The sequence below is a fragment of the Sphaeramia orbicularis genome, chromosome 14, assembly GCF_902148855.1.
Source record: "Sphaeramia orbicularis chromosome 14, fSphaOr1.1, whole genome shotgun sequence".
Classification (NCBI taxonomy): domain Eukaryota; kingdom Metazoa; phylum Chordata; class Actinopteri; order Kurtiformes; family Apogonidae; genus Sphaeramia; species Sphaeramia orbicularis.
This window is the reverse complement of record NC_043970.1, coordinates 35,476,663-35,490,758: the sequence shown is the minus strand read 5'-3', so window position 1 is coordinate 35,490,758 and position 14,096 is coordinate 35,476,663. Positions and strand designations below refer to the sequence as shown.

Here is a 14,096-nt window from a genome sequence, read left to right as displayed (position 1 = left end):
CTGCAAAGCTATCTTTATATTCATTCCAGCAAAAACTGAGTGGATTTCTACAACCCGTTTCATTTCCTGCTTAATTTGTTATTTCTACAACTAGTTACGTCACAACATTTGCATATATAAGGTCAAGACTTCTGACGAACATTTCTCCAAGTACGTCATAATTGTTTATCAGCAGCAGCAGTTGTAGTCCATACTGAAAATATGTCCAAACTTCGAGCCGATTACCTACAATGTTCAGATGTTGGTTGTATTAACGAACTCAAGTGGCTGAATGGGACAGAGCGCATGGTCAACAACCTGGAGGGGGTGGGGTCATGTGCATTTAAAGGGCCAGCGCTCAAAATGACCTTTCTGGTGTCATTACTCAGAAATAGGGTTGAAAATGGACCTGTGGAGTTGAATTAATGAAGAATTCAGACCCAAGCAGAGCATTTACAGCTTATGAAGACCACAGGAAAATGTTTTAAACTACATAATTCCTAGGAGTCTAGGAGCCAGTGTGGCCATGAAATAGGAATTAAATTCTGTTCTAAATGGTCTTGAAAAGGTCTTAAAAAGTCTTAAATTAAACTAGTACAAACCTGTAAGAACCCTGAATTAAAAGCAGCACAAATTCCTTAAATTAACGGCTTACTTGTAGTTTAACGGTGGAATAGTTTACAGTATATTACAGAAGAAATGTGCCATGATAACTGGAACAATTTAATAAAAAGGCGTAATGTTAGATTTAATGCAGTTTACTACAATTATACATCCATTGTTGTGCATGCAAATCTACTAAAAATATTTAAAGAAAAATAAAGAGTCTGATTTTTCAAGATAAAACAACTTTTATTAAACTCAACGTGGCTGCAGTTAAGTGTCATAGCTTGAAGATTCTGAACTTATCTAAACTATGAGACAAAAAAACCCTACAGTAAACTACCAGTACATAAGAAAAAGGCAGTCATGTGAAAAAACTAACCTGTACGCAAGTTCAGTCAAACATGGCATGACAGAAAGGAGGCAGGAAAACAAATGAGACCAACACACCCCGTTTATAAAGACTCAAAACCCCCCGAAAAACCACACTATGAATCTGCAGGAGTTTAATGAAAGCTGCAGCCGCAAGAAAACCTCGGGTACGTATTAATAAATGAAAACAACAAATATATCATTCAAACATCCAATCCTCTCAGAGGGAAACATAAAAACAATGTATGTACAGAATACACAGCCCAGTCTGTTATAAAACAACAGCGAAGAAAACGTACAAAGGTCACGCGAGCACATCGATTTCCTTGGTCGTCATATGAACTCACTTTTAGACACTAAGAAACTAAACATTTTGTGTTATTGTTCTATGAAACTGAAACACCAGCTGATGAGTCCAAACAGGTATAAGGTTTTTCTGTTTAACCCATTAAATACTGAAAACAGTGACCAACCACCGAACACATTCAACACACAAAACATAAATGGCAAACGGACAGTGTTGATCAGCCACATGGATTTTTTTTTTTTTTTTTTTTAAATATCAGTAGTTGTTGGAGAATTTAGAAATAAAAAAGGTTTCAAATGACTAGTTAACCTGTTAGAAAAGTTAGTTAAAGTTATGGAATTGAGGAAATTTTCACGCTTTCAACAAATGGGTTAAAATGCACAATGACATATTATGGCCACTTTTTAAGGATAATGGTCCTAATAAATAAACATTTTATGGGCTTTAATATCACCTTATAAGACATCTTTTCATAGACGGCAATGTCAGTCATTTATATTTATGTTTTTTTGTCATGAATATGTATGTTTTAATCTGTTTTCATTCAAAGATAATGTGATGAAGAGCTAAAAGACATTAAAATATTAACTATTTTAGATTTATTTTTTGTATTTATAATGAAGATTTATTTGTTAAGGAGGATAAATACAGCAAAACCAAAAAAATAAACAAATGTATATATGTATATATATATATATATATATATATATATATATATATATATATATATATATATATATATATATATATATATATATATATATATATATATGTATATATAAAGTTACTGGATTAGAATTTTCAATTTATTTTAGAATCAATTTTTTTTTAGAATTGTGCATTTACAGTCCAGTATTAAAGTACTATTCATAGTTTGCTGTTGAATATTTTATTAATCCTCATACTTTCTTACATTGCAGAAAAACTAGTCTGTAAAAGACTGGGTTCATTTAATAAAATTCATATAATAATACAAATTACAATATAAGAAAAAAACTCAATGTAGGTGTAAATGCACCTACAAAAACTTGCACAATAATTATTATAATCAGTGACTCAGGGATGTGATGAAACATAACGCATGACATTAAACTGTTTTTTTCTGGATTTTTTCTTGATATTGCTCCTTCTTCAACTCTTCCACAGTTTTATTTCACCAAAAGTGGCCTTAATATGCATACATGTCAAACCATTTACTTAAATAAATCAAGAAAAAGCAAACAAATGTATATTTATTTCTCAAGTTTTTATCACTTTATCCACAGAGAATATTTCACTTCTTTTAAATGATGATCTGAAAGGATTTTGGCCCTGACGCTGTCGTAAAAATAGCCAATAAAACGAAAAAGTCCCTAAAACAATAAAGTGATGTTAGAGGGTTTAATAGTCTAAAAATATTATAGACTTTTTTTTTTTTTTTTTTTTTACTGAGAATATCTCCAGATGTAATCCCTCCATAATCATTAACATTTTGATTAAAAACTAATTTAATGACATATTTTCATTTTAATTATTATTAGTTACTTTTGCGTTATATTTTAATGACAGTAACTGCAACATTTCTTAGTGAGACACATTATTTAGTTCATTTCAACAACATACAGATAAACATGTGAATAAACAGATTTGGTGTCCATTCACATCATAGAAAAATTTTTGAGTAGATGAGGTTGAGTAAAATGGTTAGTGTCATCCAACTCTTTTTTCCAGTTGAATCTTTGCGATGTGTTCAACGGCCGAAGTCTGCATGGGAATATCTGGCGTAACCGTTTTCAGGATAAAGAGAAATCTCGTCTGAACTGCCGAGTCCATTATTTATTTCTGAAAAAGAAACAACAATAATTAGTTTTGCAGTGTTGTTAAAGTTCCAAACTCACTGCAGGTTATTTATTCAAGACTCAGAATACAACATAGCAAGGTTATTATCGTTAACGAAAACTAACGAAATGACGAAAACTAGAATTGTAAAACCATTTAACTGAAATAAATAAAAACTATAATTAAAAGGAAAAAATAACATAACTAACTAAAAGTGTATTGTATGTTTACAAAACTAACTAAAACGTATAAAAATTCTGGATAAAATTCCCTTCGTTTTCATCTTTGTCAATGTCGGACTGATATAAAATCGATTTATTTCCCTCAAGCAATTTTAGCTGGTGGCACCATATGATATTTAACGGTCCATCACTTCTTGTTACTTGTCGTTTAGTCGTCTTCTGGTCCCCAGTCTACCTGGAAACATGGAGACTAGAGTTGGGAGAAAACAGCAGAGTCCTATCTGGGATTTATTTGAATTTGATGGTGAAGAAGATAAGATATAAAGAAACTAAAACTAAACTAAAACTAAGCATTTAGAAAATAACGAAAACTAATAAAAACTAGCAAACCTGCTCTAAAAACTAATTAAAACTAACTGAATTAGAGAAAAAAAAGTCAAAACTAAATACAACTAAACTATAATGAAAAATCCAAAACTATTATAACCTTGCAACAGTTTATTCGTCTGTTTTCTGTATTAAAACTATTTATGGTATCAATAAAATTTCAACAGTGTGTAAGATTTACAATCATGTAAATGAAAAATAATGTTCATAAATATATTTTTATTAAATTTAATCACCTGAAAATATGATTAGTTATGTTTACACCAAGGTTTTTCAGTAATTCAGAACATATTCTCTCCTTTATCCCTTAATACGTCTGACTGTGAACCAGAGTTGATATCCAATAAAACGACAGTACAGATGTCACTGTAGATTACACACTGAACCTTTAATATCTCATTCAAAACAGGATTCTGCAAAAAATAATATAAAAAAAGTTGTTTTTTTTTTGTATGTAATTTGATGTTCTCATACTCTACAGATTATCTATGAAGCAAATGTGCCTAAAATGCATCATCTGAAACAAGCAAATGTGCATCTTTAACTCCTTCTGTTGTAAGTTTATCGACAATATTTGTGTAAAAACTCTCATTTGTATTTTAGAGTACCAAGAATAAATAGAATATTCAAGAAATATATATACATATTCATATATACAGATAAGTATTGTCTTGGGAAAAGATGAATACAAGAAAGTACAACATTATGTACATTAATCCACTACGTGTTAAATTCTAAAATGACTTTGGCGCCCCCGTGTGGTAGAATCTTAAAACCGCAGGGAAGGAAAAAGTAAATGCGAGTACTTTGAAGGTCCTATATGTAGTATTTCAACTTTCAAATATAATAAAATGACCTAAAATCATCATCAGATTGTTTAGAATAAAGTGCTGTGAAGTTCTGCCTAAGATGCCAATGTACTGGACAATAGAAATATGAATTTATTTACATCAACAGGGCAGGGGTGTCCGATCCTCAAGGGCCGGTATCCTGCATGTTTTAGATGTTTCCCTCTTCCAACACACCTGATTCAAATGATAAGCCTATCATCCAACTCTGGAGAAGCCTGATAACGACCGTCAGGTGTGCTGGAAGAGGGACACATCTAAAACATGCAGGATACCGGCCCTCGAGGACCGGAGTTTGACACCTGTGGGTTGGGGGATTTATGTGACCACTAGAGGGAGTAGTGAGTCACTCTGCCGGTCTCCCATGGTGTCAAAAACTAACACCACACGGAACCTTTGACCAAAGCATCAGAAAGTCACCAGATGGGATGAGAACCACGAAGAAACCACTTTGAGAGTCAAAGAAAAGAAGTGATAAAAATAGAAGCTGTTGTTTTTTCACTGGATGCAGCTGTAAATGAAAAGAATGGAGTTTGATGCTGAAATGACAGCGTTTCTTCTACACGGGTGAGTTTGATTATGAGGCTTATGAAGGTATAAAATTATTACGGGATTAAGGTTGGGCGATAAAACAACAATAATATACAGTATATCGCGAAATAAGTTGTCCTTGATAGAAATATGAGACTTGCTCAATACAATTTCGATAGAATTCATTTGTCTATGTTTTGACAGACATAAGAACGGCCAATCATAATTAAGTAGCGCCATCCGGAACCAGTAACGCTAGAGCCATGTCAAGTTAGGTTGACGCACACAGCATAGGCGTAAGAGCAGCTACAGCACACAGGCTAATGTTTGGGCTGCAGCGGGAGGTAATGAGTGTTCCCTCAGGAGAAAATCTGACTGAGAACTCGGGCGACCGGGTTACTGAGAAGTAGGGTGTGGGCCTTCAATACAATACGGAGGTGTACCGGATGAATACCTGTAGCCTGTGTGAAGAACGCAAACACTTTCCACGTGAACCTTTTTGGAATGAAGCTTTTATTTATTTGGAGCTGACCAACAAATTTAATGGTCTGTTTTGTTTGTGTTCTCTTTTAAAACTTGGAAGCTTTTTCCTGCTGGTCAGACTTTTCGTTTAGTTTTAAATATATGTACCCGTTTTACTGATCTGAAACAGTTATATAATGTTCATCTTCAGCACATCTGTCATGTTTAACCTCTGACAGAAAATAAATCGTATTTAAATCAAAAATAACCCTCTGATGTCTTCACAACTAACTTATAAAGGAAAATTCAAGCTTGACAAAAATAGTGATTTGATTTATATCATGATACATATCGATATCGTCTGATGTGAAAAAAATATCGTGATATGATTTTTTTTCCATATCGCCCAGCCCTATATGGGATATTATAATCTTTGCTAAGTTTCCGTTTGTTGATCCACGGTTCAGACTAAACTGTGACAGTTCTGACCTTGTTTGTTTGATTCCAAACAGACACAAACTGTACAGAAAACAAAAGTGATTTGTGCTTTTACTGTGGCTGTTTTCTGTCCAAAAACAGATCTAAGCTAACAGAGCTATAATGAAAACTATCAGCTGATGCAGCACGTGAAGATTAAATTAAGTGTCTTTGAGTTTTAGTTTGAAGAAAAGAAAAAAAAAACCTGTTGATACCATAATACAGGTGTGTGTAAACAATGAGCTTTATACTTTATTCAGTCACTGATACAGTCTGTGGTTAAGTCGTGTTGATTCATTAGTGGGTTTGGTTCTAAGTGTGTTCTGGTACCAGACTGACCCCTGCTGGTCATAGATCATAAAACACCTTTAAACTGGACTTTCACCTGAGAAAATGAGTTTCTCCTTCATGGTGTTGACGTCTCGATTGGGCCGAGGAACCACAGCGCTCAGCATTATCTGCTCTGGGTTGTAGTTCTGAATCCCGCTCATCCTCCACCTGTTAGAAGCAAAAAAATTAAGCCACTCGTTCCTGCTGTAGATCTGCTTTCTGATGCCACACAGCAAACATTGATAAATAGGAAGCAAATCTGAGTGGTGGAAAAATGTAAGGACTCTGCCTTGGGGAGGTGTGAGACAGAAAAAAGCACAAGGAGGCAGAAACAAAGGCCGAGGCAGCGTTTACCTGATCATATGATAGCTGACAGATGCCAGCGGGCAGCGGAGGAAGGTTGCATGCAGATCAGGCAGAGCACAGGGACAAAAAGAAAACAGAAAAGAGAAGGAGGCATGGACGAGAAAAATGGACACGTTTAGAGGAAGCAGAATGAAACGTCAGTGCAGCAGCAAGACGAGACCAGGCCAAAGCCAAGTGCATTCTGGTAAAAAAAAAAACCCTCAGTTTAACAGAAAGAAGACATAGACAAGCAGGTTTACAGAATATCACTTTTTTCCATTTTGTGTGGCAGATATGTAATAAATTCCACTGTCAACACTGAAAAAATCTAATTCTGACAAACCAGAAGAGCAGCTGCAGTGGACGTTTAACTTTAAAACGATACAGGACTGAGAGATATAATGATATCGTGATTCATTCTTTATTTTATTTTATTTTATTTTATTTTATTTTATTTTATTTTATTTTATTTTACTGAGCTGATTAAGAAACTGGATTTTCCCCAAGGATCAGTAAAGTTCATCTGTATCTGTAAAAGACAGAAATATTTTCTTTTTTTTTTTTTTATCAGATATAATGAATGCTTTTATTAATATAGAGTTTGCATGGCCTTATAAAAAACAAAATCATGAAAATATATGTAACTGTAGTAAAGAGAAAAGTTAAAATAAACAGATTTACCACTGTTAATACTGTTTCCATGCCTTTGTAAATGTAGATAATTATGCTTTAGTAATATTGCAAACAAAGTGATTCATTGCTGTATTATAAATCCAGACCTGAATATATTTCTATGTTAGATTTTGCTGTGACTCCAGTGTAAACTCCACTTACTTCTGAAAAGCGAAAATCACTATGATGATGGCGAGGGAGACCAGATCTGATGTGATCCAGATGAAGTCGTAAGCATTCTGACTCTGAGAGACAAGAGGAAACAGAGGAGTCAGTTCCAGAAAACACCAGCGGAGGGCGCAATTGATACAGGCTCTGAGATCAGGTTAAATCAACAGTCATGTAGAAGAACACATACTGGTTTTAATAAGATACTCTGGTGGAAGTAGAAGTATGTACAAGTATAAAAATACTCTGAAACGTAAAGGTTCCATTGGACGTTTCTGTGTAAAGTTGACTAAACCTCACATGATCTTCATAAATAATACTGTACAAATACAACAGTGTATCACAGGAAATACATGAACAGTTTTTACATGTTTATAGAACTTTTTTTGGAACAAACAAGATCAGATGGATGAGACATAGTAGTGACACTGCCAGTACACTTGGAATATATATATATATATATATATATATATATATATATATATATATATATATATATATATGTTTTACCATTTCTCATGAAATGATTATGACAATGTGATTTATTCTTGATGAATAAAGTGTAAGTGGGACTCAGTATATGATCATTACACCTGGTCAAAGGTGATTAAATAGGAATTAAAAGAGGAATACGTCTGAAAACAGCAGTGTATATTAATTAATAGAGAAGCAAATAAATAATCAAAGTAGAATACAATATAAATATCAGAGGTTGTTTGTGAAGGAAGTGATCATCACTGCAGGTTTTTGTCCAGGTGTTCTCAGAGGTTTTCACATTAGTTTTTCCAGATTTGATTGGTCTGTGGATTATCTGGTTCTCATTGATAAGGTGTTTTTAAAATGAAATTAACATACAATTGCATGTGTTTGTATGTAATTTAATGATAAAATCTGGTGATTTTATGATTAAGTTGCCTTGTCTTGTCTGTTTTGTCGTGTTGCATCACCGTGTTGGTAATGTGTGATATGGATAGAACTAAACACCAACAGGATGTTTTTTCTAATGTTATAGAGGTGAAGCCCCGCCCCTTCTGGTGAACGCCACAGGATCCATGTATGATATATAATATAATCACCATTCATACATATGATGTTTGTCAGTTTAAAAGATAATTTTACAAGTCATGCAATTTAAAGTTTGTTGTAAAGATAGTGGAAAACACCTCTAGTTCAGTGTGAAACAGCTCAATGGACTGTATCTACTGAGTGGAAAACACCAACATCCAAACAGCTGGTGCCTCGACATACTTTATCTTGTTCTTAAAGAGTTATGTAAAAAAGTATTAAAGAGGTAAAAATGCATCCAGTCTGGATGCATGTTTCAGACTTCAGATTCAGAGGTGGAAAATCCCAGTTCTATAGAGTCAAAGTCCTTTCATGTATCAGCTCTACCTGTTCAGGTAACACTGGGGATTCCACTGAGTATCCATCTACTGGAGGAGAAGTTGTGCTCATCAAAATGGGCTGGTTCAGTGAGTGGTTGGAACAAATACATGGCAGGACTTTTACTTTATGGAGCTGGGATTTCCCACCTCTGTTCAGATTATGGAGGATCAACGATGCAACTTTCTATTTATGGATTTTCACATCCTGATTTTAAAACAAACATAGAAAATTATCTTTTCATCTGACAAAGATCATATGTGAAAATGACACATAATTCACATGGGATCTAAACATAATGTGCTGCGCACTTTTAATCCCCCCTCAGCCAAATAAAGTGTAAAATTCTATTGAAAGTTACTGCCCTATAATTTAGATTATATTTTTTCGTGTAAAACTTTTTACATATATATTCATATTTGAGAGTACTCAGATATTATAACTGCACAAGGCCATTTGACCTTGAAAAATTAGGTCAAGGTGACCTATTTTCAACAGGCTTCTGCTCCATGCCAAGATGCATCCACAGTATAAATTTGGTGCAGTTATGTCAATGTGTTCTTCAGATAATGTGATTATGTCGTTGAATGGACAGACAGGCAGGCAGGCAGGCAGGCAGACAAACAGACAGACAGACAGACAGACAACAAAATGATTACGATACCCCTTGGCTGAGGGGTAAAAATGACTTGTCTCTTATCACTGACTGTAATACTATTTTCTTTTGCAAAATAAGCTACGCTCCACCTTCATTATGTCAGATGTTAAATGTTAAATCAGTACTTATGCATTAAATCTTCCTTGGATGCAATAAAAACACAATGGAGACCCTGTTTACAGTAGAAATTACAAATGGTCACCTTCCAAACACAACTGCAAAAGGACTTTTTTTTTTGTCTAATTCACCAAATACTCAATTTCTGGTTAAGTTTTTTGTATTTCCTGAAAAATCTGAAAAAAAAAAAAATTATTTTAGGAAGGTGATGATATATTTGTGTTAAAAGTCAGGGATTAAAAGTAAAAAGTCATCAGGTACATGAAGAATCTTCTTAAATCCAGTAACAGAGGGTGTGTGTAGTATTATTGTCTGTGTGTGAGTACTGGACAGCTGCCTTTGCTTCGTCAGTGCCCTTGTCTAAACCTGCTGCTCATCTCGGACTCTTTCCCAGGGTCCTGTTGTTCCCCGACGCCACGCTGAGCTGCCTCACATTTTTCCACGTCCTCGCCCTCGAGTCTTGCTGGGCCGTCGTCAGTCTCTGTCCTCCCGTCTTGCTGCGTGACCTTGTCGGGTCTGAATGTGTGTGTGTGTGTGTTTGTGTTGCCAGATGAGCGAGTGGGGCTGTTTACCATGAGCCAGATGGGGTAAGGCACCTTTCGGAGGACTTGGGGGGCGTCAGAGGATACGGAAGGCACCCCGCTACACCACAGGATGGAGTAGAGCCAGGGCTCGTTCACCGGGTACACGGTCACGCTCACGTTGTTGGCCAGATACTCCCTGAGGAACGAGAAAACACAAGTGAACTAAGATGGAAATACGTCCCTGTAGCGTGGACGAGAACAATGGAAAAATTTAGAACATACTGATGATTGACACATGTACAAATACTCAGCAGTCAAAAGTAAGATTACAAAGCTTAGTTTCTACTTTCTACCTTTATAACCATATAAGGACTACCGTTATTGATTTGATTTTAGTGTTTTTTTCCCAACATGCAAGGAAGTTTAACGTATATGTGAACAAGTAGAATATAAATAATACAAAAATCAACAATCAAGATGATCTTACACAGAAGAACAGCACAATAGTTCCATTTACATGCCCATATGAGAGGTCGCCTAGATTTTTTAAGTTGTTTTTGCAATAAAAGTGTCAGAAAATACATTTTTTGCAGATTCTTTTGCACCTTTTTTCAGGAAGAACTTAACTTCCAATATCCAGCCATTAATTATCATTATTATTTGTAATAAATGCATAAAACAGTGTGTTATAGTAAAAAAAAAAACGAAAAAAAAAAAAATGAATTTTTGTCATATTTATAATTAAAAACAACTGAAAATGCTTATAATGAAATTGTATGAAGTTATAGAAATACACTTCCAACTATTTTACATGAGCTGAAACATTTTTGTTTGTCTAGAGCAGTGGTTCTTAACCTGTTTTCCTTAGAGCCCACCCCCCATGCTAGCCTCCCCCAGTTTAAACTGTACTGTCCTTTAATAAAACCAGTCAACACTTGACTTTCTTTTCTGATACTGATGAGTATTCTGCATTTTTACATTTCTGAGACATGGTGTTTTATGCATATGATGTTACACTGACAAAAAAACAAAACTCAGATGAATTATCTATCTGACCTGATGAGACTGTTGCTCTGGCTGTGGGATCACAAAGTTTCAGAGGTCAAGTGGGTGTGGCTACTAAATAACTTGATATTTTTAAATGCAGACATAATATGTTTTCAGTGGGTTCATACTGACTTTTGGTTATCTTATTGGCTGTATAAGTATTTATTTTTTGACATGCGCGAATATAGTTTTCACAACTTGTAACCTCAATGCAGACAAAGCCTTACGCCCCCCTGGGATCTCTGGTGCCCCCTTGTGGGGGTCGCGCACACCAGGTTTAAACTGTAAAGCCTGAACCATTAAATCACCAACAGAAAATTCCAGTTCTTTGAAACTGGAGCTTTTATTGGTCCTTCTGAACAACCCAAAAATGTTTTTTCAAATATCAATTTCCATGTATGAGTTTTAATTTTGTATCATATTTGATACATCGGGTCGCAATGCTCAAATATTATTAATTCTGAACAAACAAAAACATAATATAACACAAACATGTCTAACAAATTGGTAATTCATTTTCAAAATTGGTAAAGCTCTGCCTCCTTCCTCATTAAAGACAATCTTGTAGTGTCACTGGAAAGGCCTCTAGTGAATGAATTCCTCCCCCCCGGTGGATTATCCGTGTATTGCATGTATCTGACTGTATACATCAGGTTTTTCAAGAAAAAAAAAGTCACACTGAGGGCCTCAAAAGTCATGCATCAAATATGATATGTTTGGCGTTATAAGGTTAAGAACCACTGGTCTCGAGCATTCTGTGTCTATGTAACAGCTTCTTATTTTTGTAATTTCTATTCATTTTCAGCCTGTGTGATCGTCTCTGAAGTACCTTCTGCCTAGTTGTAGACAGATCCCTTAATTTCACTGCAGACAAATCCATGGTTTTGCAGACAGTACATCTCTTTCTGCCCTGGCTAGCTCTCTGTCTATATACACTATTTGGACCAAAGTAAATTCAGGTGTTTCTTTTTTAACAGGGTCTGGGCAACACAACAATAAAGACAAATGTCATGAAAATCAGCGCTGTACTTTATGCAAAGTCCTGCTGAAAAACAAACTGAAAGATCTTCCTCTGCAGAACCAATAAAAGACAGTTAAAAACTATTTGATTACAGATATAATTTAAAATCATTAAAGTGTGAAATAAAATATTGGTACATTATGAGATTGGAGATTAAAGAGCAAAATTCTAAAATGGATAAAAGGTACAAGTGCATTAATTTTAACAAGGTGCTATAGTTTGTTCTATGAGTCAGATGCAATAAATCTAAAATAATGCACTTACCTCCAGTGAGGAGGTTATGTGACTCCACTCTTTCAGAAACAAAAACTACTGCACTGATTTTCATAAAACTTGTGAAGGTTGAAGGAAGGATTTGAGGATGAAGCCCTTAAACTTTAGAAAAGAGGCAGAGGCTGATACTTCAACACTGGGGCTTCATCCATACTAATATATTTCATCTCAAAATGGTATTAAAAATAAAAAAAAAAAGTTTCAGAAATAATCTCTGAATATTGTAGCACACCTGCAAGAGCCAAATAAGACAACAACAAAGTATTTTTAACTGTAAATATATTTGCTTTTTTTTTGTGGAATCAGTATGATTTTTTTTTTTTACTATATAAGTGAAGCAGACAAGACAGAACTTTTTCACTCTTTGGGACAGGCTCAATTTTTTTAAATTTATTTTTTATTTTTTTTGTAGAATGAGGCTTAATAGTTAATGAATGAACTTAAAGAGCAGTAATAAACTTCCATTTTTTAAATTTTTTTTATTTATTTATTTATTTTTTTACCTTTTTTGACTTTGAACTATGAGTCAAAACATTCTTTTCTGATGCTCTGATGTTCTGGAAAGTAATATTTGGATTTATTTCAGGTTTTACAACACATGAAACACACACTGCACACACAAATTATCCACAAATTACTGAATAAAAGCTGGTATCATGGTAAAATGCAGAGTTTAACTCCACTGAGTTGTTTGCAATTCTGTAATCCACCTTGAATCAACAGCCAGTTGTCAAGTTCTTATATTTCTGATAGATAACTTAAATAATAAAAATATAAACTGCGGTATGAGCTTGAGAAACACAGGTTATAATGTGAGAAAAGTGTGGATCGGTGAACTTGTTGGGGGTCTATGTTCTCCGACTGTCTTCTACTTCTACTAGATGATGAATTTGGTGGTTTTGATCAAACTCTGGGACGCCGTCCTCAGACTCTGGTGGAGATCGATGGGTCTTACTGTATGTCTTTGTGGCTGGCCTGGCTGTAGTGGAGGGTCAGGCTGGTGATCCCCCTCTGCCTCATCTCTTCCACTGACAGCTTCTCACTGGAGCTCTGCTGAAACCCCCGGACCCTCCCCCTGTCGGTATCGGGGGTCCACGTCACCTGGCCGAGTCACATGGGACGGAAGAAAGACACGATCAGACAAGATGTCGCCCACATCTACAGGACGCTACCGTTTAATGATGCAAAGCAAAGGTGCAACATGTAGAGTCTGGTGTAAAATGGTTTTGGAAGAAAAGCTGTTTATGAATCTGAAGTCCTCTAAACCATGTGGCACGTGAGCCAAAAACTGGCCCGCTAAAGCATCCAATCCAGCCTGTAGGATGAATTGGTGAAATGCAAAAATTATTAGATATAGGATATTGACAATCAAGGGTGTCAAAATAATTTTAGTTCAGGTTCCACATACAGACCAATTCAATCTCAAGTGGATCAGTAAAATACTGTCATAATAACCTATAAATCATGGGAAATCCAGACCTTTCTTTGATCTGGGGTGAAACAAGTAAAATTACATTATGAAAATGTTTGCATCTACAAACTACTCTTTAAAAAATGTGAATAACACGAACAACCATGAACAACCCAAAATA

The 14,096-nt window shown here is 34.9% G+C and overlaps 1 protein-coding gene across 2 annotated transcripts in view; it reads right to left on the bottom strand.

Annotated features, from left to right (window-relative positions):
* Positions 1–2,368: 2,368 nt before the first annotated feature.
* The window catches only part of gdpd5a (glycerophosphodiester phosphodiesterase domain containing 5a), a 45,562-nt gene continuing 33,834 nt past the window's right edge, over positions 2,369–14,096 (bottom strand). For both annotated transcript variants that reach the window (XM_030154860.1, XM_030154861.1), the window contains exons 12-17: positions 13,460–13,605; positions 10,212–10,359; positions 7,476–7,558; positions 6,651–6,665; positions 6,352–6,464; positions 2,369–3,082 (exon numbers count right to left, since the gene is read on the bottom strand). In XM_030154860.1, the coding sequence (XP_030010720.1) occupies positions 2,991–3,082; positions 6,352–6,464; positions 6,651–6,665; positions 7,476–7,558; positions 10,212–10,359; positions 13,460–13,605 (597 nt within the window). In that variant the 3' untranslated portion in view covers positions 2,369–2,990. The remainder of the gene's footprint in view (positions 3,083–6,351; positions 6,465–6,650; positions 6,666–7,475; positions 7,559–10,211; positions 10,360–13,459; positions 13,606–14,096) is intronic.